At 45.6% G+C, this 22,159-nt stretch overlaps 1 protein-coding gene across 1 annotated transcript in view; it reads left to right on the top strand.

Annotated features, from left to right (window-relative positions):
- Positions 1-22,159, top strand: part of SHPRH (SNF2 histone linker PHD RING helicase) — a 763,974-nt gene that overhangs the window by 658,043 nt on the left and 83,772 nt on the right. Inside the window, exon 26 of the mRNA XM_085612283.1 lies at positions 5,230-5,322. Coding sequence (XP_085468409.1) covers positions 5,230-5,322 — 93 coding nt within the window. The remainder of the gene's footprint in view (positions 1-5,229; positions 5,323-22,159) is intronic.

Here is a 22,159-nt window from a genome sequence, read left to right as displayed (position 1 = left end):
GACTCTAAAGTACAAGAGCCTCCATATAAATCACCTAGAGCTAGTAGCAGTGTTTCTAGCACTCAAAGCCTTTCAAACTCACCTAATAGGCAAAACTGTTTTAGTCCGCACAGACAACATGACAGCTTTGTACTATATACTAAAACAGGTGGGGACACACTCTCTCCAACCGTTACGCCTAGCACAAGCCATTTGGAAATGGGCCATACATCACAACATGTATCTCCTAGCAGAACATCTTCCAGGAGTAAACAATCAAATTTCAGACCTTCTCAGCAGACAGAGACAGCAAATCCACGAGTGGGAACTTCATCCCCAGATTCTTCATCCCTACTTTCAGTAATGGGGATTTCGTCACATAGACCTGTTCGCCACAGCTCAAAACGAAAAATGCCCAAGCTTCACCTCCAGGTTCCCAGACCTGCGCTCTAAAGGCAATGCCCTATGGATGAACTGGTCAGGGATATTTGCCTGTGCTTTTCTGCCTCTCCCACTCAATCCGCTGGTACTTCGAAAGCTCGGACTATAATCCCTCAAACTTATTCTCATAGTCCCCACATGGGCACGTCAACCTTGGTTCACCACCCTGCTAGAGCTCTTAGTCGTTCCACACCAAAAGCTGCAACTCAACTCCAGTCTCCTCACTCAGAGCCATGGCGAAATCAGGCATCCAAATCCCAAGGAACTCAACCTAGAGATTTGGCTCCTGAAGTCATAGAGTTTGGTTATTTACAATTACCACCAATCTGTATGAATATCCCAAAGGAGGCTAGGAATCCTACTACTGGGGCATGTTATGCAGCAAAGTGGAAACCATGTGTTATATACTGTAACAATAACAATATCAATCTCCTTGATGCTTCAGTGCAAAGCATCATCTGTTACCTCTTACACTTACAGCATTCTGGATTAGCCTACACATCCATTTGATTGCATTAAGCAGCAGTAGCTGCATACTTACAAAACAGACAACACTTATCTCTATTCAGAGTACCAGTGATTAAAGCCTGTATGAAAGAACTAAAAAGAGTAATGCCACCAGGAGCGCCACCTGCAGCAGTAAGGAACTTGTCATAGTCCTTACGAGGCTAATGGGTCCACCTTTTGAACCAATGCACAAGTGTCAACTACAATATCTCTCATGGAAGGTTGCTTTTCTTATTGCAATCACTTCCTTAAGGAGAGGTGGTGAACTTCAGGCACTGACTATACAAGAGCCTTTCTTTCAACTTAACAAAGACAAAGTGGTTCTTCGAACCAATCCCAAATTGCTTCCTAAAGTGGTTTCTGCTTTTCACATCAATCAAACAGTTGAGTTACCCGTGTTCTTTCCTCAACCTGATTCTGTAGCAGAACGAGCTCTACACACACTAGTCTTAGAAGAGCTCTACTATATTATGTGGAAAGAACAAAAGATTTTCGTATGACAAAATAGTTCTTTGTTGCTTTTTCACCACCACACAAAGGCAGTCCCATTTCTAAATCAGACATTGCAAAATGGATCGTGAAATGTATCCAAACATGTTATGTGAGAGCGAAAAGAACCTTGACAATAGTCCCGAAAGCGCATTCCACACGCAAAATAGGAGCTTCTATGGCATTCTTAGAGAATATTCCCTTAGCTGACATCTGTATGGCAGCAACATTGTCTACACCGCACACATTCACCAAACACTATTGTGTAGATGTGTTAGTGAGGCAACAACCTAATGTGGGTCAGGCAGTACTTAAACACTTTTCCAAACAACTGCAACAGCTACAGGTTAGCAACCGCTTTGAGAAATTACTGCTGTATAGTCTATGCAAAGCATGTGATCTACAGCTCACATGCGTCGAATAGATAATGTTACTTACCCAGTAAGCATCTGTTCTTGGCATGTATAGGTGTTGATTCACATGCACCCACCGCCTTCCCGGGTACCTATACATGTTGCAGTTTTCTTACTTTACATACATACGCATGGACATCTCTTTTCTACCTTTACTAACTCCATTCTCACCCTCTGCGGGAAAACAATCTAACAGTGGAGTCGATGCCCATGCACACTATCACCGAAAGGAGGAGTCACCTACCTCGTGACTGGAAAGACTTCTTCAGAGAAAAACAACTTGCGAACATCCTGACCCAACACTAGATGGCAGGAGTAAGCAAAGCATAGGAATCTACAGCTCTACATGCCAAGAACAGATGCTTACTGGGTAAGTAATATTAGCCTTCTTTCAGACAATTCATAAACTGTTCATTTTCACCTCTTTCAATGCACAAGCTTGGAAACACAAATTAAAATCATGAAAAGCAGTGTGTCCTGAGATAAAAATACTTTCGCAAAGCCTGTTTTTCTGGGTCATAAACTGGTATGGACCCTGATCTCTGAGTACTGAGGAACAGCAGCTGCTGCACCAAATAAGTTGTAATTGAATTTATATAGCGCTTAGATGCTTTAAATGAGCCGATACTCTCCAGTACTGAGTACCTGCACTTTTTTATTTCGAGAGGGAGAGTTCCTGCACGTCTCAAGAGTGACGTGATACTTTTAATTGGAGAGTACTGGCAGAAACCAGCAGGTACTCTGTCAGAGGGCACCCACACTTCTATTTTTCCATTTCAAGCACTGACGCTTACTACCCCTGACAAGGTATAGAAGCACTGTGCGATGAGTAGCATGCTTCTCCAGAACCCAAGGTCAGAGGTGAGTCCAGTGGTTATTGTGATTAGTCTGTGTTCTCAAGAAAACCTGCATGCATGTTCTCCATTTACTTTGTGATATAATAATACCAGGTATGTGTGCTCATTAGGGGGGGGGGGGGTTTGTGGTTTCAGTTGAATGGTTGGTAAGATAGACAGGCTGGCGGAGATTAGGTAATGTTAGATTACAGGCATAGGGTTTTAAAAAGGAGAGGTTCTGATCTATATAGTGAGGTTTCAGCCAGTTGCAGAATTACAAGGCGAAGGATTAAGCAGACAGGATTGAGACTGAGAGAATGCTATACTCAGAAATAGAAGGTATGCAGAGGATGGAAGGTAAGAAGGTGGTCACTGAAGAAAGAAAGGAGAGAAATCAATTGATAAGTGCTTAATTTTAGCCTGTGTTTTTCAGTGCTCAGCACCGGCACTATAGTTTCATGAGCACCAGTTAAGGACACACTCATTTTTGGTAGGCACTGGGAGATTAAGTGATTTACCCTGAATCACAGGATTTTGAGCCAATGTCAAGACCCCAGCTCCGAAGTCAGCAGCTTTGGCCATTACGCCACATCCCTTCCCCACTTCCTGATTAGAAGTTGGCTCTGTTTTGGGCGGTGTTACAGGAGAAATGGGCTGGTGCAAGCTGCCTCCTGACAATAGCCACGACACTTAGGTTTTTTACAAATTAACCACTGGCTGGTGCACAGTGTGCCAGTCTTAGTCATTTTCCAGGCTGCTACATTGGCATCCCTCCACACATTCACAAAGCACTGTTGCCTGGATAGCCAGGTACCACGAAGTGGGCACTTCGCCCGATCTGTCCGGCAGGGTTTCCTGGTCTAAGTCATTCTACAAACCCGTAAACTGGGGAGGTACTGCTTTCTTATGAATACACAAGGTGAGGAATCTGCGGTTAGAAGTCTCTGTCAGAAGAACAAGTTACTTACCTTTGGTAACACCTTTTTAGTAGAGACTCTAACTGTAGATTCCTCTCGACCTGCCCATCTCCCCATTCTGCGGAATAGACTCATGCCATTCATTAATAAGATCCCCAAATTAGCGATTTGCACACTTGCGTATTTTTATTTTTATGGGCTCCTTGGCCGACAGCGTGGACAAAGATCAGAAAGGAAATGACTTAAGTATGCGAAGATGGCGCAGATATAGTGGCACCGACATCACACCTGTAAAATATACCCTTTGCACCACTTGCCAGAGGTCTTACAATTAGCACAAACGCACGCTGGTCCCAATCTTTGAACACCTCTGTATAGACCTGCACACTGGTCTACTATGACCCCCCTGCAAGGTCCAAATTCTTGTTTATTGGGCCGCAGACACCCAAAAGCCTATCTTAGCTTGAGCACCATGCCCTATCTTCCCCTTCTTGTGTTCTCTGGCATAATTGGACTTGAACACTAGTAGCTTTGCATCAGTCTCAAGTGTCACTGCTATAGGGCAAGGACATTCTGCTCTTTTTGTTTCGGATCGTATTTTGTAAAGGTTTCGTCTATTGCCTAACAAGGCCTCAATGACACGCTTAAAGCTGCGGGTAAGCAGCAAATCACATTTGTCCAATTTCAACAAAAGCTGCAGATTCTAGTAAATACTTGTGTTTGAAAAGACCCTTGTATCACTGAGTCAAAATTGTATGTGAAAGTTGGGAAATACACTCGCTTAAAAGATAACACATAGAATAGGGTGTGGTGAGCCAGGTATGACGATAGGGGGTGCTCTTCCTAGATGTTGCCAGCAATATAATTAGTACTAGCAGGGCTTACCCAAAGCAAACGGTTGCTTTGGAACGAGCGCCTAAATTACTCTTACGGTACGGTACAGTGTCTGGTACTCTAGGTGTCGCTGTGCCTCAGAACCCGAACTGTCCGAATGCTGGCTCACACTGGAAAGAAGCACGTGCTTCAGCTGAGGAGCGCGGCACGGAAACCGATTTAATAAGCTCAAGATCACAGCCCAGAAAGAGGTGAAATTGTGACAGGCGCGTGATTATTCCCGTTGTGAGGGCAGTGTTTAATCAGTTTATACGGCTGATAATGCAAGGCAACGGAAGGGAAAACACTCAACACGGTGAGTGAACTATGCGCAATTAGAATGTAACGCCACCAAATATACCAAAAATTCCTACTGGAATTGAAAGGGCACTTACTTACCTTGCTGACAAGCAGCAAATATTATACAAGAGGAGATGGAGCTGTTTGTCATTTGCAGATATGGACCAGCAAGGATGCTGATTGGTGGACAGTTTTATACTTCTTCTATGTTTATTTTTTTCAGCTGCTCAGTAGATATATTCATAGAAGTTGTATTGCTTACATTTCTTGCTGCTGGCGAGTAGTAAAGGATCCTTTTAAGCATAATATGAACATCTGCATCATGTAATTGAATTCAGAGTCCATTTTCCAAAGTGCCTCGTTTTGTCAGTAAATGTAAGTCATTCAATAATCCACATGTGAGGAGGTTGTTTTAATGCTTGGCATAATGAGATTTGTTTGTACTGTTTTTTTTTTTTTGTTTTTTTTTTACAGGGAAGCCATTCCACCAAAGTAGAAGCTGTGGTTAGGACGCTGAAGAAAATTCAGATTCGCAATCCTGGTGCGAAAGCCTTGGTTTTCTCAACGGTACACCCTACTTTGCTTACATTTCTTGAATTTATTGTAATCTTGTCTATTTGTGCTTAGTGTAGATTACACTGAACCTAGATTTTAATGCTTTCTGTACCCAACCCCATTAGTGTTTAAATCAAAATGTTACTTTACACTTTAATTAGCACATTTAATGCAGGCAGTCATGTGTAATGTATGCTCATACATTGAAGATATGGGGTAAAAGTTTAAGTGAATTTTACCGTAAAGATTATTTGGAAACCCCTATGGTAAAATTATGTTGCATTGGGTATTTTTACACAGTGAAACAAAATAGCATCTGTGTCACTATAGCTTGTAGGAAACAACTATGTTATCACTCAGATATATGCGCTGTGTGATGTCCAGGTGTATTTTGACTCGGAAAATGCACAGAAACTTACAGATCAAATAACTGCTTCACATGTATTTATTGTTAATGCGATATCCAATATAAATCAATCACACGCCTTTATTAGATTTTAGATAAAATCGTAAAAGTACAATAACACGCACATCATAATTAATATTGTAAAATAGAGTTAGCAAGTGATAGTAAAGTGAATGTTGCAAAGATGCAGAATTCAAAATACAAATAACGACAATTTCTAACACATAAAAGAATGTAATACAATAAAATGCTAACAGCAATTATCCGTCCATTTAGTTATGTGTTCTTACCTCTGTTTTTAAAAAGCTGCTAACGCTGACACATACCTTAGCATTGTCCAAAAGTTGCAGATAAAGCAAGAATATTCAGCACTGTATGGACACATTTTTAAAAGGCTTTAAATATAAGTTAAAATACAGCCTAAAATATTAACAAAAAACATAAAATGTAATAATGACTGAGAAGGCAGAAGACACATCATCACATGGACAAGCTGTCAAGCTACTGTACAACCCCGACCCAAGAGAAAAACATAATACACAACAAACTGACCCCGCCCTAAACTGGAAAAGCAGTGACCTTTCCCATTGACTTAAAGGGACATTTAAAAACAGAACTGTCGTTGATTCCCCTGAGGTGAATGTAATCCTTTACAGAACTTTTGGCTACTTTGTTCATTAGCCTCTCAGAGTGACTACACTCCAAGAATCTGAGCTTTATCCACCACCTATTTTTCATAAAAGAAGACTATGTTTTAAGGAATTCATGAGAAACTATCTTACTTAGCAAATTCTTAACATAGGCTAACCATGCTAACCTCCGCCTATACTCCCAGGATAAGCAGTCTTTAATGATTTTCCTGTTCAATCCTGCTTCCTGAGAGGTTCAAACAGATACCCAAAGCATCAATGGAGCCAGATGCACTAAGTTTATGTTTATGTTTAGGATCAGTAAAGTGCATGGCTGCCCGGAGGCTTCCCAGCGCGGGTGAGTGCTGTTTGTAAAGCTATGCTCCTGAATGCACTTTACGGCGGAAACAATCAAGTCTTTAAGTTTTTTTCTGAAGGAGGTTTCATTCGGTAGGGCTCTGATTTCAAATGAAAGGACATTCCACAGTCTTGATACCAGATGGCCAAATTATCTGCCTCCCCATCTTGCCCTTTTGGCTCTGGTTGTCTTGAGGAGCTGTTGCTAGGAAGATCCTAAATGTCTAGTCGGGGTGTAACTGGATATCAATTGTCTGAGCTTTAGTGGAGATTTTTTGTTAATGGCCCTGTATGTCATACAGAGGGATTTGAACTTGATTCTGGCTTCGATATGCAACCAGTGAAGCTGTTTAAGTGGTTCTTTAATAGATAGGCGGTTGGGAATTTTTAATAAAAGTATGGCTGCTGCATTCAGCACCACCTGGAGTCTCTTTGTTACGTATTTATGCGAGCCCACATAAAGCGAGTTGCCGTTGACCAGGTGTGAAATTTTGAGGGACTGAATGACCGTTTTTTCCAGGTGAATAGGGATCACTTCAATAATCTTCCTGATCATTTTGAGAAGCGAGAAGCAAATTCCTGATCGTTTCTTAGATTGACAGTTCATTGTGAGTGTATCTTCAGCCAGATTCCCAGGTTTTGTATGGCCGTTTTAGGGATAGATGGGTCTCCGATGCTATAGGGCCACTGTATCAGGGGTGCGTGAATGGCAAGATTTCCCAATATCATAAGCTCTGTCTTTTCACCATTTAGCTTCAAAAAACTGTTTGACATCCATTTTACCACTCTCTCGCGACAGTGAATGAGCTGATGGTTACTTGGGTTCGGGCCATTTGTCAGAGACACTACCAGGTAGGTGTCATCAGCATATGACACCTCTGAAATGCCAAATTCCTGTACTATATTGGCAAACTGTTGTACATAGATATTAAATAGAGTAGGGCTAAGGGATGAACCCTGTGGGACACTACAGGTTATTGGGAGACGATCTGAGAAGCAGTCCCTTTCCATCACTTGGAAGGATCTATTCTCTAAGAAAGATGAGAGCCAATCTATGGCTTTGCCCTGAATTCCTTCTTCCCTTAGTCTGTCTTTTAAAACAGTGTGATCCACGGTGTCAAATGCTGCGCTAAGTTCCAGAAAGAGCATAGCGGCCGACCCACCATCCTCTAGTAGCGCCTTCAACTCCTCTGTGACCTTCAGTAATGCTGACTCTGTGCTATGGGAGGCTCGGAAATCGATCTGAGTGGGATGAAGGATGTCATTAGTCTCCAAAAAATTGTCCAGTGTGGGATTTACATGCTTCAAGAGTTCACCAACAAACGGCAGAAGGGAGATAGGGCGCAAATTATTGAATATAGTAGGGTCGAGATTGGCTTTTTTTTGTATTGGCCTGATGATCACATGCTTCCAAGATTTGGGGACCAAAGCTGTATCTAATGACAAATTTAGCAGTTCTGTTACAGATGGTAGAATAATATCCAGTGCTTTAATTAGGATATGTGGGGGTGCTGGGTCAATAGGCGAGCCATGTTTAGTTGCTTCAATTAAATTTAGAAGATTTTCTTACTCAAGTCTAGGGAAATGTGCTAATATTGAGGAGGATAATGGTCCTCTTACCTCGATTCCTTTATCTGAGTCAAGTTCCCTATTCCTCAGGAATTGATCATATATTTCTGTCCCTATTTTGTGTAAAAATGATGCTATGTCATTGCATCTCTCTATAGATGTAAAGGGGGTGTTAATGCTTTCGTGGGGACTAGTCAAGGTTTTGACCACTCTGAATAATTTCTTAGGGGAGATTGCTGACTGGGAGATTTTGTCCTCATAGTATTTAGCTTGTGCACTCTTCATTTCATTATGATAGGACCTGATTAACAATTTATATTTAGATTTAAGGGCGGGGTCATACTTCTTTCTCCAGAGTCTCTCCAGTCTCTTACACTGTTTTTTCAATACAATGAGCTGTTCATTGTACCATGGAGCTATTCTGGGATGTGTTTTACTATTGATAATCTTCTTAGGGGCACACATATCTACCGACTGGGTGATCCAATTCTTTCATTTCATTGATATTTCTCTTCTAATTTACCAGGTGAGGGTATTGTCCCTCAGGACTGTCTGCCAGGTTTCTGAGACCAGTTTAGCCCAGCTTCTAGTTGCAATAGTTAGGGCTTTAGCTTTTGTCTGCTGCACAGGTTTTGGTAAGCTGAAGGTGACTAGAGAGTGGTCTGACCAGGGGACTGGGATCGTTTTCAGTACTGTGATCTGGGGATCGCTGGAAAAAATAAGATCCAGTATATGCCTTTGCTCATGAGTAGGTGATGTCACATGTTGGATTAATTGTAGTGCTTCCAGGTCACCCTGCAGCCGTTTTATATAGGGGGTGTCTTGTGCATCAAAATGAAGTTTGAAGTTGCCCAGAATTGTCCTATGAGATTTCAGGTAGTGCCTCCATAAATCTACTACTTGTACCTGAGGGCCTATAAATGAGTACCGCTGAAAAGGTGCGGGTGGGGGAGAGCACGATTTGAAACTGGAAACTTTCACATTCTGGGGAAGGAACTGGGTTATGGTGCATCTAAAATCATCTTTTAAGATAATAGCTATACCGCCCCTGATTCTATCTGCCCAATCTAATCTATGTATCTGGTAACCCAAGGAGAGGGCGAGATGGATGTCCGGACCCAAGCTATCATTGAGCCATGTTTCGGTCACAAACAATATGTCTAGGGGTTCTTCCTCTAGCATGGCTCTTATATCTGAAATGTGCCTTGGGATTGAGCGGGCATTAATCAGTCCCAAATTCCATGTGGGCCCTTGAGAGTTGCTTGTAATAGATTGCCTATTCTTGTTTGCATGTGGCTCATATCCACACTGGGGGCATGTTTTTCTAGGAATGGGCATGTTGTCAGCTCCTGGCTGTGGGGGCGCAGGCAGGGTGTGCCGGAGATCTGAATGATAACTGATTCCCGTAATATTTATGTATACCTGGGTTACGGGGACCAGGGTTCCTGGCCCTGGGGCCCGTTCGGGCGCAGACGGGCTTGCTTTTGGCGTGCCAGCGGCACACCCGCTGCGCGCGTCTACTGTACGCCTGTCCCGCAGTGGTCCTTTAAGGGAGAGGTGGAGTCGGCAACTAGACCGCCAACCTTCCTCCTCTTCTAGTACTCTGTAGTCTGTGTGGTTAAATGGCTCTCTATGGTCCCTATGTGTTGTTCCAAACAACAGATATGGTAGGAAAGGTTCCTTAATTTTCCAATTTAATTCTGATGATTTTTAAAACATGTTCAAATTTATTTAGAGCAGTAAAATAGTCAGTGCAGTGTCGTTAAAACCAGGATAAAACACACCTCCTAAGGGAGGTAGAGCTTAAGAAATCGCGCTCTCACCTTAGACCGCCAACCTCCCTCCTCTTCTAGTACTCTATGGTCTGAGTGGTAAAATGGCTCTCGATGGTCCCTACGTGTTGTTCCAAACCACAGACACGGTAGGGAAAGTTCCTTATTTTCCCAATTGAATTCTGCCGATTTTATAAGTCAGAGATATACTGTAAGGCCTGTTCCCGAATGCACGATTTAGTGTGAGCTGGCAGGTGGAACAGAGAGGAGGCATCTGCACACCCAATTTTCCTCAATTTGTAGTGGTGCAGTGAGGGCAGAGTTTTGAATGCCCTTTCAGGCTGCTGCAGATTAAATATTGCGCTTGTTGACCTAGGCATTTTTAAATGAACATTTCTAACCTGGGTGTGACAAGTAAGTACCTAAAGAGTCAAAAAGAATTCCTAAATATGAAAAACTATTGACTCTGGTCAAGATATTACTGCTAATTTGAAAATTAGAAATATCCGTTTTGACGGGGCCACAGGTCTGTTTTGCTGAAGTTCGTGCCTTGGTCTAATTCACCCATAAACGATATGAAAGAACCCACCAAATTTTGGAGGGCATTCAGTGTATGGGTAATTAGTACAGCACCATGCACGTATAGCAAAGCAGGAACACGTGAAACCCCATCTTGGGGCTATTGTCAGAGGCAATGCAAAGAGTAAACCATATCGGGGCCAAGATACAGCCTTGACTTACTCGCCGAGAAAGGTCAAAAAGGCGTTTCGCCGTAGTGCCTCAGATTATGTCACTGTAATGAGAGGTATTAATTTTAACATTAACTTAGTATCATGCATGTCTCCCCCACCGTGACAACAACGCCATTAGTGAACTAAGAGGCAGGTCAGTTATCATATGCACCTTATATGTGGCCTAGATTCTTGTTATACATGGAGCAACATTAAATCAAACACAAGAGGTTTTTTTACAGTGCACATCCTGAACTCTCATATTTCAAGTCAATGTCATATGTAGTATTAAGGAGAAAGAACGTGCAATGAAATGATTGCTTAGGATCACACACTTTGGTCAGGGATCCCACGTTTTCTGATTGTGCAATTGCACCACCAGATGGGTATCTCTTTCTATCTCTTGTTTTACATCACAGGCCGATTCTTTGTCATTAATTCCTGACACGTAAGGTTATAGTGTGGATGGCAGGCAGGAGCCGCGTGAAACCTTGGCTCTTTTGCGTTCAAGGCTCACCCACTACTAGGTGACACCACAGGGTACAGTGTCCCTAATTTTATAGTGCCATTGATTTTCATTTTGCTGTAGCTTCTCCACGTTACCAATGTGCAGTCCCTCATTGTTACCACTTAAACACTTGCAAAATCCTTTCAGCTACATTGAGAGATCTATCCTAGGGTGTGTCTCCGGTAAGGCAATATAGTTTTTTAGGTTCAGGTACTGCCAATTACCATCAGTACGACATGTTTGACCTATATATTGATGTCCTAATATAAGTGAATTATTTCACATTGTCTCAACTACTGTATTCATCAAATAATGTGCTTTGACTTGATCACTATACAACTGTTCTGCATTATTGAAGTGTTTTGTGCCACCAAAATTTTGGACTTGGACTTGCAGAGCAGATGCAATTACGCCACCCTCTGCTAACATAAAAGCTCCTGAAAACCAATCTTTACCATCTGGTCCAGATACAAGGCCAAAGTCAATGTCTAAGGCTCTACACCTCAGATCTTCCAATGAACAAGAGAAAAGGGACATCATTGTATATCCAAAAACATCACTCCAGTGGCTGAGAAGGCATCCTCACCAAATTTAATTTAATAATCAAGTTTTGTAAAGTTTTACTATGGCTTAATGTGATCTCCTCCAGCGACATGTATACAGTTGCATTCCGGCCCCGAATTGACTGGGTAGTGAATGACCACACTGTTACATTTTTCAACGATTCCTTTGTCCGGCTTTCGAAAGAAAATCGTAAAATTCTAACCAATTGGAGAATTTAATTAATTACCCCGGAGCTCCCTAAATATCCCACTATTTTCGAACAAATGTCTCCCCATTTCCCACAGGCATGGCCTAACCATTTATACATGCAGAGGTGCAATTCTTCCATATCATATGGTGCTGATATAACATCACAGAGACTTGAGCTTACAGATGGCAGCTTCTAGAGGGCCCGAGAAGGAGGCTTTAAATGAAAGTCATTCCAGGCGAGCACTCGTTCAGGATGCCTGAGGATCTTCAAAAAGGCTCCTAATGCTGGCAACCCAGGAAATAGCTCACATATTTCCCTCTGTTCATGGAACATCAGGAATACATGGGATGAGCACCAAACGTGAAATGCAGAAGGTAATAAGGAACCTTGACATTATTTGCTTCCAGGAGACTTGGGCTATGGTCTCCTTCCTGATAGCCGATCGCAGTCAGTATTTTAGGCCTGCAATCCCTTCCTCACATGATGGGCATGCATCTTGTGGAGTTTCCATATATATCTATAACAGAATAGCGGCTAACCCCTGACACCTCAGCGTAAACTTGGACATTCCTCCTCATAAAACATATATTCAGCAGGATTTGCAAAGGGAAGGCAGAATCTTTAGTTATCTGAATTCTAGCCAAGAAAAGAAAAAGAAAATTGCAGCATCTCTGCTGGATTTTATTCAAAATCCTCCCTGGACACGATATGTGAGGGAAGTGGCATGTTTCCTCTGGTGCTGGAGACACACGTTTGCGGGCGCAGTTTGCTCTGGAGTGACTCATGTGGGCAAACCAACATGGCTTGATACTGACCAAACCCTCCATGTGACCATCACGCTGGGCAAGATCTTTTACGACCCCCATCCCCCTTTCCACGTGATCTCTTGTAATATATAGTGTCTGGGACTCCTTCAAACAGTGACTCTTGCAATCCACGCATCTGTAAGAATTGCAAGTTAAATGTACAACGTGCCACTTGGCTAACGCGGCCAGGTGTGCTGGTCTACTCTTGCTGTGGTGTCTGAGAAGAACATACAAGCATCAGGAAGCAGACCCTTTGCCACCCTGACCTAAACAGCTCAACGTGGACCCTCTCCTTGTGTTAGTCGACACAGGGCGCTTATGCTCTATCTCCTCAGGGGTGTCCTCGTACACATCTGCCACAGCGGGCCCAGCCACGCCCGATCGCGTTGTGCATCCTCCGTCCCTTGAAGACAATTGAACTAATTGGATATCATACTCGAGGCCATAGAAAAGACCCGCACTTCATTGAAGTTCAAAATAGACAATGTTGTCACTAATCCTACACTGCTCCATGCAGACCATCGCAAGCTGGCTGACAGAGTCCACACAATGGAACAATCCCTCTCTAATCTCCAGCCGAAGTCTCAACAATTGGAAACAGACCTGCAAGACCTCACAAACCGACTCCGGACCCTTTGAGGAGCGAGCCTAGGACGCAGAAGGGCAACACAGACGAAACAATGGCAGTCACAGGCTTCCCGGAGGGTGTCGAGGGACATGATGTGGATACATATGTTGAAAAGTGGCTGTGAGAACTAATTCCAGCAACAACACTCACAGTTCTTTTCCATCAGGCGGGCTCATCGCGTCCTTACCCGTAAACCTGTTCCCGGCTCCAATCCAAGACCACTAATATTTCGATTGCTACACTACTGTGACCGGAACTCGATCCTAAGGGAAACTCGGAAAATATCTGACAACGTGGTGGACAATACATGCGTCATGTTTTTTCCTGATTACACAGTGATGGTGCAGCATCAGAGGAACTCCTTTCTAGCTGTTAAACGTCTGCTACGCAAACTTGAGTTGTGATACTCATTGTTAATCCCTGCACTCCTACTTGTAGTGGCAGAAGGGAAAACTAAGTTCTTCGATTCCCCACAAAACACTTAGGACCGACTGGAAATGTCTGGTTGAGTATCCGCCTCCTCCTCTGAGGCTAAGGGCTCCCCACACCATCCCACAGAAGGATCACGCCACTCTGCCCGCAGTTGTCGGCCGCGCCACCCTCTTCGGCCTGCAGCAGTTCCAAACCTGGTTCAGATCATCACTGAAAGACACTGTGCAATACAAGTGGCCGCCCAGTTTCATGACTCCGCGCCTGGTTTCGACCTCAACGATGACTCTGTGACTATTTCGAGTGATGAAGGCTCCTCGACCACATGGCCATCCAGGACTCATCCAGAGGTCCTTCCTGTTGTGACACTGCAGACGTTGGAAGACCTCATCTGACCATTGAAGCCAATAATTGCAGCACTCATCATATGTCATTGCTTTAGTATAAGTATCTGGAATGGCATTATTATTGTCATTTATATCTCTCTTATCTTTTAAAATGTCTTGGATTAATTGTCTTATTGTTCGCTTGCCTTTAACTCTCATCAGACTGGCATAGTGGGGCCAGAGGGAGACTTCACTTCTGAGTACTAACATTGGGGGTGGCGCCTCCGACAGTCCGCTGCTCTTGGACAAGGGCATCGCCAAGCCTCCCCTTTCTTCTTTCACTTATTGTTCTTGACACACGTTAGTCTAAGGTTTGGGCAGACACATGTTTTCGATCTGCCCTGATAGTATTTCTTGTTCTGAGTTGTATCTTTTAACTGTTGCTCTATTTTGTTATTCAGACCCCACACCGACAGCGCACATACGAGAGACACCTGCATGCCCCACGCCTTCACCTGTTGCCCCCACATTTTGATAGCCTTTACTCATACTATCCTCCACACACAGAATGGCCCACACTAGCATCATAACCTGTAACCTGCGAAGTATACCTACCCCTTCATGCCACTATGCCGTTTATTCAGATCTCAAATGCCATGCTGCTCACATGGCATTTTTATAGTAATCACATTTCACGGTCGCGGAGGCAACTAAACTGCAACGCGATGGCGAGGACAAGTTTTCACCACCAATTATTCTTCTTGTGCACAAGGAGTGCTGATATGGGTTTGACCTGTGGGGTCCCCTTCACTACTCAAGACATGGTCATAGATCCTGAGGGCCTATATCTATTTCTTAAAGTTCGACTGGAGAGATGACATATTCTAATAGGGAACGTGTATGCCCGCAAAATGGACCAAATTTCATTTCTACATAAAATCTCTGATGTACTCTCTACTTTGAATGGGTTCTCATGGCTAATTGGAGGTGATTTTAATAGAGTATTTAATGCCGACTTAGAAAGGTCGTCCCCACTTCCAGTGCTCTTGTGCTACAGGACTAGCTACATCAGTGGCACCTAACTGACATTTGGCGACTACGTAATCCGGTCACACTGGTGTATTCCTTTTACTTTGTGCCACACAACCTACATGTATGAATTGACCGCCTAGTCTGCACTCTTAACCTTGTTCTCTCTGTCACTCAAATAGACTATTTAGGCCGCACCCATTCGGATCATAATCCCCAATATCTTCGCCTTGCATGGGATCCAGGTCCCCCATACCCTTCTGGCGTCTGCAATATAAGAAGGCCCCCCGTTTCGATTGACAGTTGGCTCCACCATTGAAGATTACTTTGAACTCGATACAGGCACTGCCACCTCGAGGTTGATCAAATGGGATGCACTGAAGGTGACAATCAGAGGCCATTGCTTAGGGGCAAATGAAGGCAATCTTGTGATGTGCTCTACACACGACGCACTAAGTAACAACACCCTTAATGAGGCTCGGCACAGTCTCACCGCCTTACTAGAAAGGCTTCGCTGCCTCAATTATGCTGCTCACTCTGCTAAGACCCATGCAATGGCCGACAAATTGGGCTCCCTCCAGCTTGGCTGATCAAGCAAGAACAGTTGCGCCGCCCAAACACCATGCTGTGCTCTGCCGATAATACTTTATTCTATACTTAGTATGACATACATCCTGAACTCACCCGTTGCAATAAAACTCTTTATCAATCAACAACGCAAGCAGACGCCGGCAAAATTGATGAATTTCTTTCCACATTATCTCTTCCCCATGTTTCCTCAGACCAACAGCTGGAACTTGATGATCCCATAACCCCTTTCGAAATACAGGAGGCCATACGTGCTCTGGCCACAGACAAGTCACCGGGAACAGATGGCATACCGGCTGAGTTTTATAAGGCATGTGCTGTGCAACTACCCTCCCATTTACTGAAAATGTATGAGGAGGCCTCTTCTCCTCCCACCTTCCAGCCTCCTGTTGTGAAGCCATGTTAATATCTCTTCCCAAGCCAGACAGAGACCATACTGCACTAGCTTCCTACAGACCTGTAGCATTGTTGAACACAGACCATAAAATACTGGCCAAAATGCTTGCAGCTCGTCTGGCACCCCTAGTCCCTACACTGGTCCACCAGGACCAAAATGGCTTTGTTTCAGCTCGCAATACGTCACTCAATTTGAAGCACTTGTTTTGTTTCCTTACATATGCCCCAAAAGTCTGCCCTGTGCTGGATGCCTGGTACTAGACTTTTAAAAGGCCTTTGATTCATTGGAGTGGCCTTTTCTATTTGCAGTACTGCCACGATTTGGCATAGGGGCACGTGTCATTTGACAGGTTTGCCTGTTTACACATTTCTATTAGCGGGGGTAAAAACAGAGACTCTTATTTCAGAACCGATACAAATATACAGAGGCACCAGACAAGGCTGCCTTCTTTTTCCTCTCTTTTTCTCTCTGGCCATAGAGCCATTGGCACTCGCTGTACGGGACAAGGCTGGAGACTGGGGCATAACCTTGGGTGATGGCATTCACACAATCTCTTTATATGCAGATTATCTTCTCCTTTACCTCAGAGATGTCCGTTCCATCCACCCATCAATTGCACTAACTCTTAAATATTTTGCACACATTTCTGGCTTGCGGGTCAACTGGGCAAAGTCCTGCTTATTCTCCTTCACGCCCACATTATCAGACCCCAACTTCACCGTCAGCAGGGTCTAGTAACCCAAGGTATTTTGATACCTAGGTATCAGAATATACCACCCGAAGGATGTCATGCTTCATCATTGGGCTTTTGCTCCTCGTCGGCCGGCGCTGCAATGCCCTACGGGTCCCCCGAAGGGTCTCTTTTTCAGAGATCTTTTGATGAAGCCGCGTGGGTGCGTGGGTGCAAGTGGCAGTTAAGTCCTGGAAGGTGTATTAAAAAATGGCTGGAGGGAGAGTGATTCATTTTTATTAAGGTGATCCCTCTGTCATTATTAAAACAAAGTGTATGGTGCTGCTTTAAGGGGTATTATGTCCCTTGGTAGCTGGGTAACTTTATGTCCCTAGTGGGCATATGTTCTGGTCAACATGTTTCGCGCTTTTTTTGCCTCTCGCTGTCTCCGCCGGTCTTGAGGCACACAAGTGACACAGCCCAGATGCACAGAGAGAACCCTCTCAAGTGACCCTCACTGATCTCAAGGGATCTTACCCTACCTACTAAGGGAAGTTCTACTCCCTTCATTTATCCGGGGGCACCAACATTTTCGAGCCACTGTAGATACAACTTACTTATTCGGTCCTGATGAAGCTCCCTGGATCCCCCCCTGAGACCACTAAAAAGCGCAAAACATGTTGACCAGAACATATGCCCACTGGGGACTTAAAGTTACCCAGCTACCAAAGGACATAATACCCCTTAAAGCAGCACCATACACTTTGTTTTAATAATGACAGAGGGATCACCTTAATAAAAATTAATCACTCTCCCTTCAGCCATTTTTACGCCTTGTCTAGCGTTGCTGCGTGCATGCTCTGCGAGACATATTGTGTTTTTTTTCATTGGCTGGAGTCATCGTTTATGCTAAACGGTGGTCTCCGATTGAAAATGAGGCTTCTTTGTTACCGCCCTGTCTCCTTTTGGGACAGCCCATCCGGACTGAATCATTTGCTTGACGGCTGTTGTGAGGGTATTTGTTATCTAAAGGAGGCATGTAGTGACGGATCATGTTTCCGAAGTATTTTTTTTTTCCATTATTGCAATGGCAACAGCTTGTTTGATTTTTTTTTGTTGTCGATTTTTTTTGATTTTTTACTCTTAGATGCTATAATATGTTATTTTGGCCTAGCCAATAGGACAGCAGTGGCGCTACGTACACAAAAAGGTAGGGTTCCTATGTTGCGGATGTGGTTTGATTATTGTTGTATAGACCGCCCCTCCACCATCCCCGCCGGCCATGGGCTGGAGAAGACAGTCTACGTCGTTTGATAACAATGGTGGAAACAATCATCAAGCTTGTTTGCTGAGGGACTGTTTAAGGTTATTTCCTTTAGTCTGTGCCCTTTCCCCGGTGTAGAGCAGTCACCTAGACACGTGTGTCCCTCATCTGAAAGAGACACATTCGTGATAGATTCCTTACCTTAGAATATCCCCAGGCGTCCAACTGGATCCAGAACATTTTTTGTAGCGGTACCCCTGCGCGTCAGTAGCTGGCGTTGTGCGGCTCCGCGACCGGTTCCTTCTGCAGCGGAGGTGGAGGATGACTGGGAGACTCGATGTCTCTTCTGACCCGGGATTTGCCTCTCCCCCACCTACGATGGAGGAGGTCGCTTCCTACACGATGGTGCTCCGTCGGGCTGCTGAGGTCCTCAACCTCGATCTTCCTACGGTGGCCCTCAAAACTAACCTCCTCACCGAGGTGCTTCAGACGGCGTCTACTTCGTCGGAGCCACTGCTTCCCTTCAATGACTCCCTCACCGACGTCCTGTTGGGCACTTGGTCGCGACCGGCCGCGGGGGCCCCTGTGGATAAGAATGTCGCCAGGCGTCACCGCCCGGCGCCTGGTGACCCTGCGTTACTGACCACTCATCCCACGCCTGAGAGTCTGGTCATCCAGGCCTCGACGTCGCAGAGTGCTTTTCCTACGGCTCCGCCGGATAAGGACTCTAAGCAGCTGGAACAGTTCGGTAAGCGGTTATTCTCTTCGGCCAGTTTGGGGCTTCGGTCGGTGAACTCCGTCTGCTTATTGGGCCGCTATTCCACGCGGTGTGGGATACAGTTGCTCAGGTGTTGCCTCAGTGTCCTGAGGAGGTCCAGGCTGTACTTTCCCAGGTGGTTGCTGAGGGTAAGGATGCGGCTAAGTTCGCCATTCGGTGTGGTTTGGACACCGCTGACTCGTTGGACCGGGCAATTTCTACGACTGTGGCGCTGCGTCGCCATGCCTAGTTGCGATCTACTGGGGTGTCGCCCAATGTCCAGAGCTCGCTCATGGATATGCCCTTTGATGGCACTCGCCTGTTTGGCGATAAGGCCGACAGTGCTCTGGAGCGTTTTAAGGACTCGCGGGCCATGGCCAAGTCCTTGGGTCTTTCCACAAAGACCCCGGCCACTCCTGGTTTTCGTTCCTTTCGTGGCCAGGGCAGGGACACCCAGGCACGTTCCTTCAGCAAACCTGTGCAGAGCCAGCCTCAGCGCGGCCTCGACGCGGCTTCCGCAGGGGCGGTTCAGGGAATCAGCGTGGGGGACAGTCCACCTCAGCTGCTTCTGCCTCCATACCTTCCTAATCCGAGCTTTGTGGAGCACCCCACGCCGATGGGTGGCAGGATCCGCCACCACCTCCCCCACTGGCGCGCTATCACATTGGACAAGTGGGTGTTGCATATCATCCGCAGAGGTTACTCTCTTCCCTTTCAGTCCTCCCCTCCGGCCATGCCACCGCGGTGCCACCGCATGTCGGGGAATCACTTAGTCCTTCTCCAGCAGGAAGTCACTGCCCTCTTGGCCAAGGGGGCCATCGTGTGCGTTCCTGGGCCGGAAGTAGGGAGTGGTTGTTGTTCCCACTACTTTTTGGTCCCCAAGAAGGACAAAGGAGGCCAGCGCCCCATCTTGGACCTCCGGAACATCAATCGCTTCCTCTGGAAGGAGAAGTTCAAAATGCTGACTCTGGCTCAGGTCATGGCTGCCCTCGACCCTGGAGACTCGATGGTAGCGTTGGACTTGCAGGACGCATATTTTCACATCCTCGTCCTGCCGGACCACCGGCGTTACCTGCGGTTCACGGTAGGCCAGGAGCATTTTCAGTTTGCTGTGCTCCCCTTCGGCCTTACCAAATGTAAAAACAACAGTTGATGGACAGAATGCAGAACAATGTCATACATTCACCCCAGTACAGAGATCTGGGCCTAAATCCATCGTTTTTTTGCTCACCATGCCATGCCAGTTTGAACCCAGCCATATGCAAATCAGTCTTGACCCTGTGCCTCATGGGAACAGTTCAGCCCGAACTGCCAAGCCAGGTCCTCCCTGGAATGGAAACGAGCATCCTAGGACCGGTTTCGGGGTTTCACCCCTCTTCAGCCAGGATAGTTGTTTCCAGTGGCATGGTGAGCACGGGACTCACGTCTGGGCATACCCTTCCCACTCTGGGTGACAAATGCAAAAACAACAGTTGATGGACAGAATGCAGAACAATGTCATAGATTCACCCCAGTACAGAGATCTGGGCCTAAATCCATCGTTTTTTTGCTCTCCATGCCGTTCCAGTTTGAACCCAGCCATATGCAAATCAGTCTTGACCCTGTGCCTCATGGGAACAGTCCAGCCCGAACTGCCAAGCCAGGTCCTCCCTGGACTGGAAACAAGCATCCTAGGACCGGTTTCGGGGTTTCACCCCTCTTCAGCCAGGATAGCTTGATTCCAGTGGCATGGAGAGCACGGGACTCACATCTGAGCATACCCGTCCCACTCGGGGTGACAAATGCAAAAAGAACTGGCAGCCAGGCGTCCCTCCACTAAAACGGTATACGCCTGCAGATGGAACACGCTTGTGGCATGGTGCACAGCAAAGGCTGTGGATCCCCTTTCTGCCCCTCTTTCTGAAGTTCTTCTGTTCCTTCTTTCTTTGTCCCAGCAGGGCTCTGCTCTGGGCACTATCAAAGGTTATCTTTCGGCCATCTCCGCCTTTTTGAGGCTTCCAGATCAGCCTTCTCTCTTTAAGTCCCCAGTTGTTAACTGTTTTCTAAAAGGCATTACGCACACGTTTCCTCCTGTGCCATTCATCATGCCTCAATGGGACTTGAATCTCGTTTTGACCTATCTGATGTGCGCTCCTTTCGAGCCCCTTCATACCTGTCCTTTGCGTCTTCTTACTCTTAAGATGGCTTTCCTGGTTGCTATCACCTCTGTCAGAAGAGTGAGTGAGCGAGCTCCAGGCTCTTTCTTCCAAACCTCCTTTCCTTTCTGTTCATCCGGACAAGGTGGTTTTAAGGACCCGTCCTTCTATTTTGCCAAAGGTGGTCACGCCCTTCCACATCGGGCAGACCATCAGTTTGCCTACCTTCTTTCCGCCTCCGCATCCTTCGAGGGAGGAAGAGAGGCTCCACCGCCTGGACCCGAAACGTGTGCTCGCATTCTATCTAAAGCGTACACAGCAGTTCCGGGTGAGTGACCAGCTCTTTGTTGTCTACGTGGGTGCCAAAAAAGGTCGAGCTGTGCACAAACGAACCATCTCTCGGTGGGTCCTTCTGTGCATCAAAGCATGTTACTCCTTGGCTAAGAAGGAGCCTCCTCTGGGGCTGCGTGCCCATTCTACCAGGGCAACTGCTGCCACTACTGCCTTGGGACATGGCGTCCCTTTGCAGGACATTTGTCAAGCAGCTACTTGGGCCTCGCAGCACACGATTACCAAGCATTACTGCCTTGACAGTCAGGTCCAGAGAGACGGCTTCTTTGGCCATTCTGTTCTCCGTGACTTTCTGGTGTAATCTATTCGCAGATCCACCACCGGGGTTGGTATTGCTGGAGTATCTATTCTAAGGTAAGGAATCTATCACTAACGTGTCTCTTTCATATGCACAAGTTACTACTTGTGTAACGATATATCTGTAAGAGACATTAGTTAGTGATAGATTCCTTACCGCCCCACCCATCCTCCCCGTTCTGCGAACTGATTCTAGGGTTAAGGTCATTCCCCTTTCAGGGCCCTAGTTTCATGGCACCAGTGGTCAGCTTCTTGCATGGCTCTGCGTTACTGGCCCGGAAAGTCATGTACAGAACTGACGTCAGCGCGCATGGCGCTTACGACGCCAGTGATGGACGCGGAGCCACACAACACCACCTACTGAAGCGCAGGGGTACTGCTACAAAAAACTTTCCGGATCCAGTCTGATGCCTGGGGATATTCTAAGGTAAGGAATCTATCACTAA

The sequence above is a fragment of the Triturus cristatus genome, chromosome 6, assembly GCF_964204655.1.
Source record: "Triturus cristatus chromosome 6, aTriCri1.1, whole genome shotgun sequence".
NCBI lineage: Eukaryota > Metazoa > Chordata > Amphibia > Caudata > Salamandridae > Triturus > Triturus cristatus.
The sequence above is the reverse complement of the archived record's forward strand: the minus strand, read 5'-3'. Positions and strand labels throughout refer to the sequence as shown.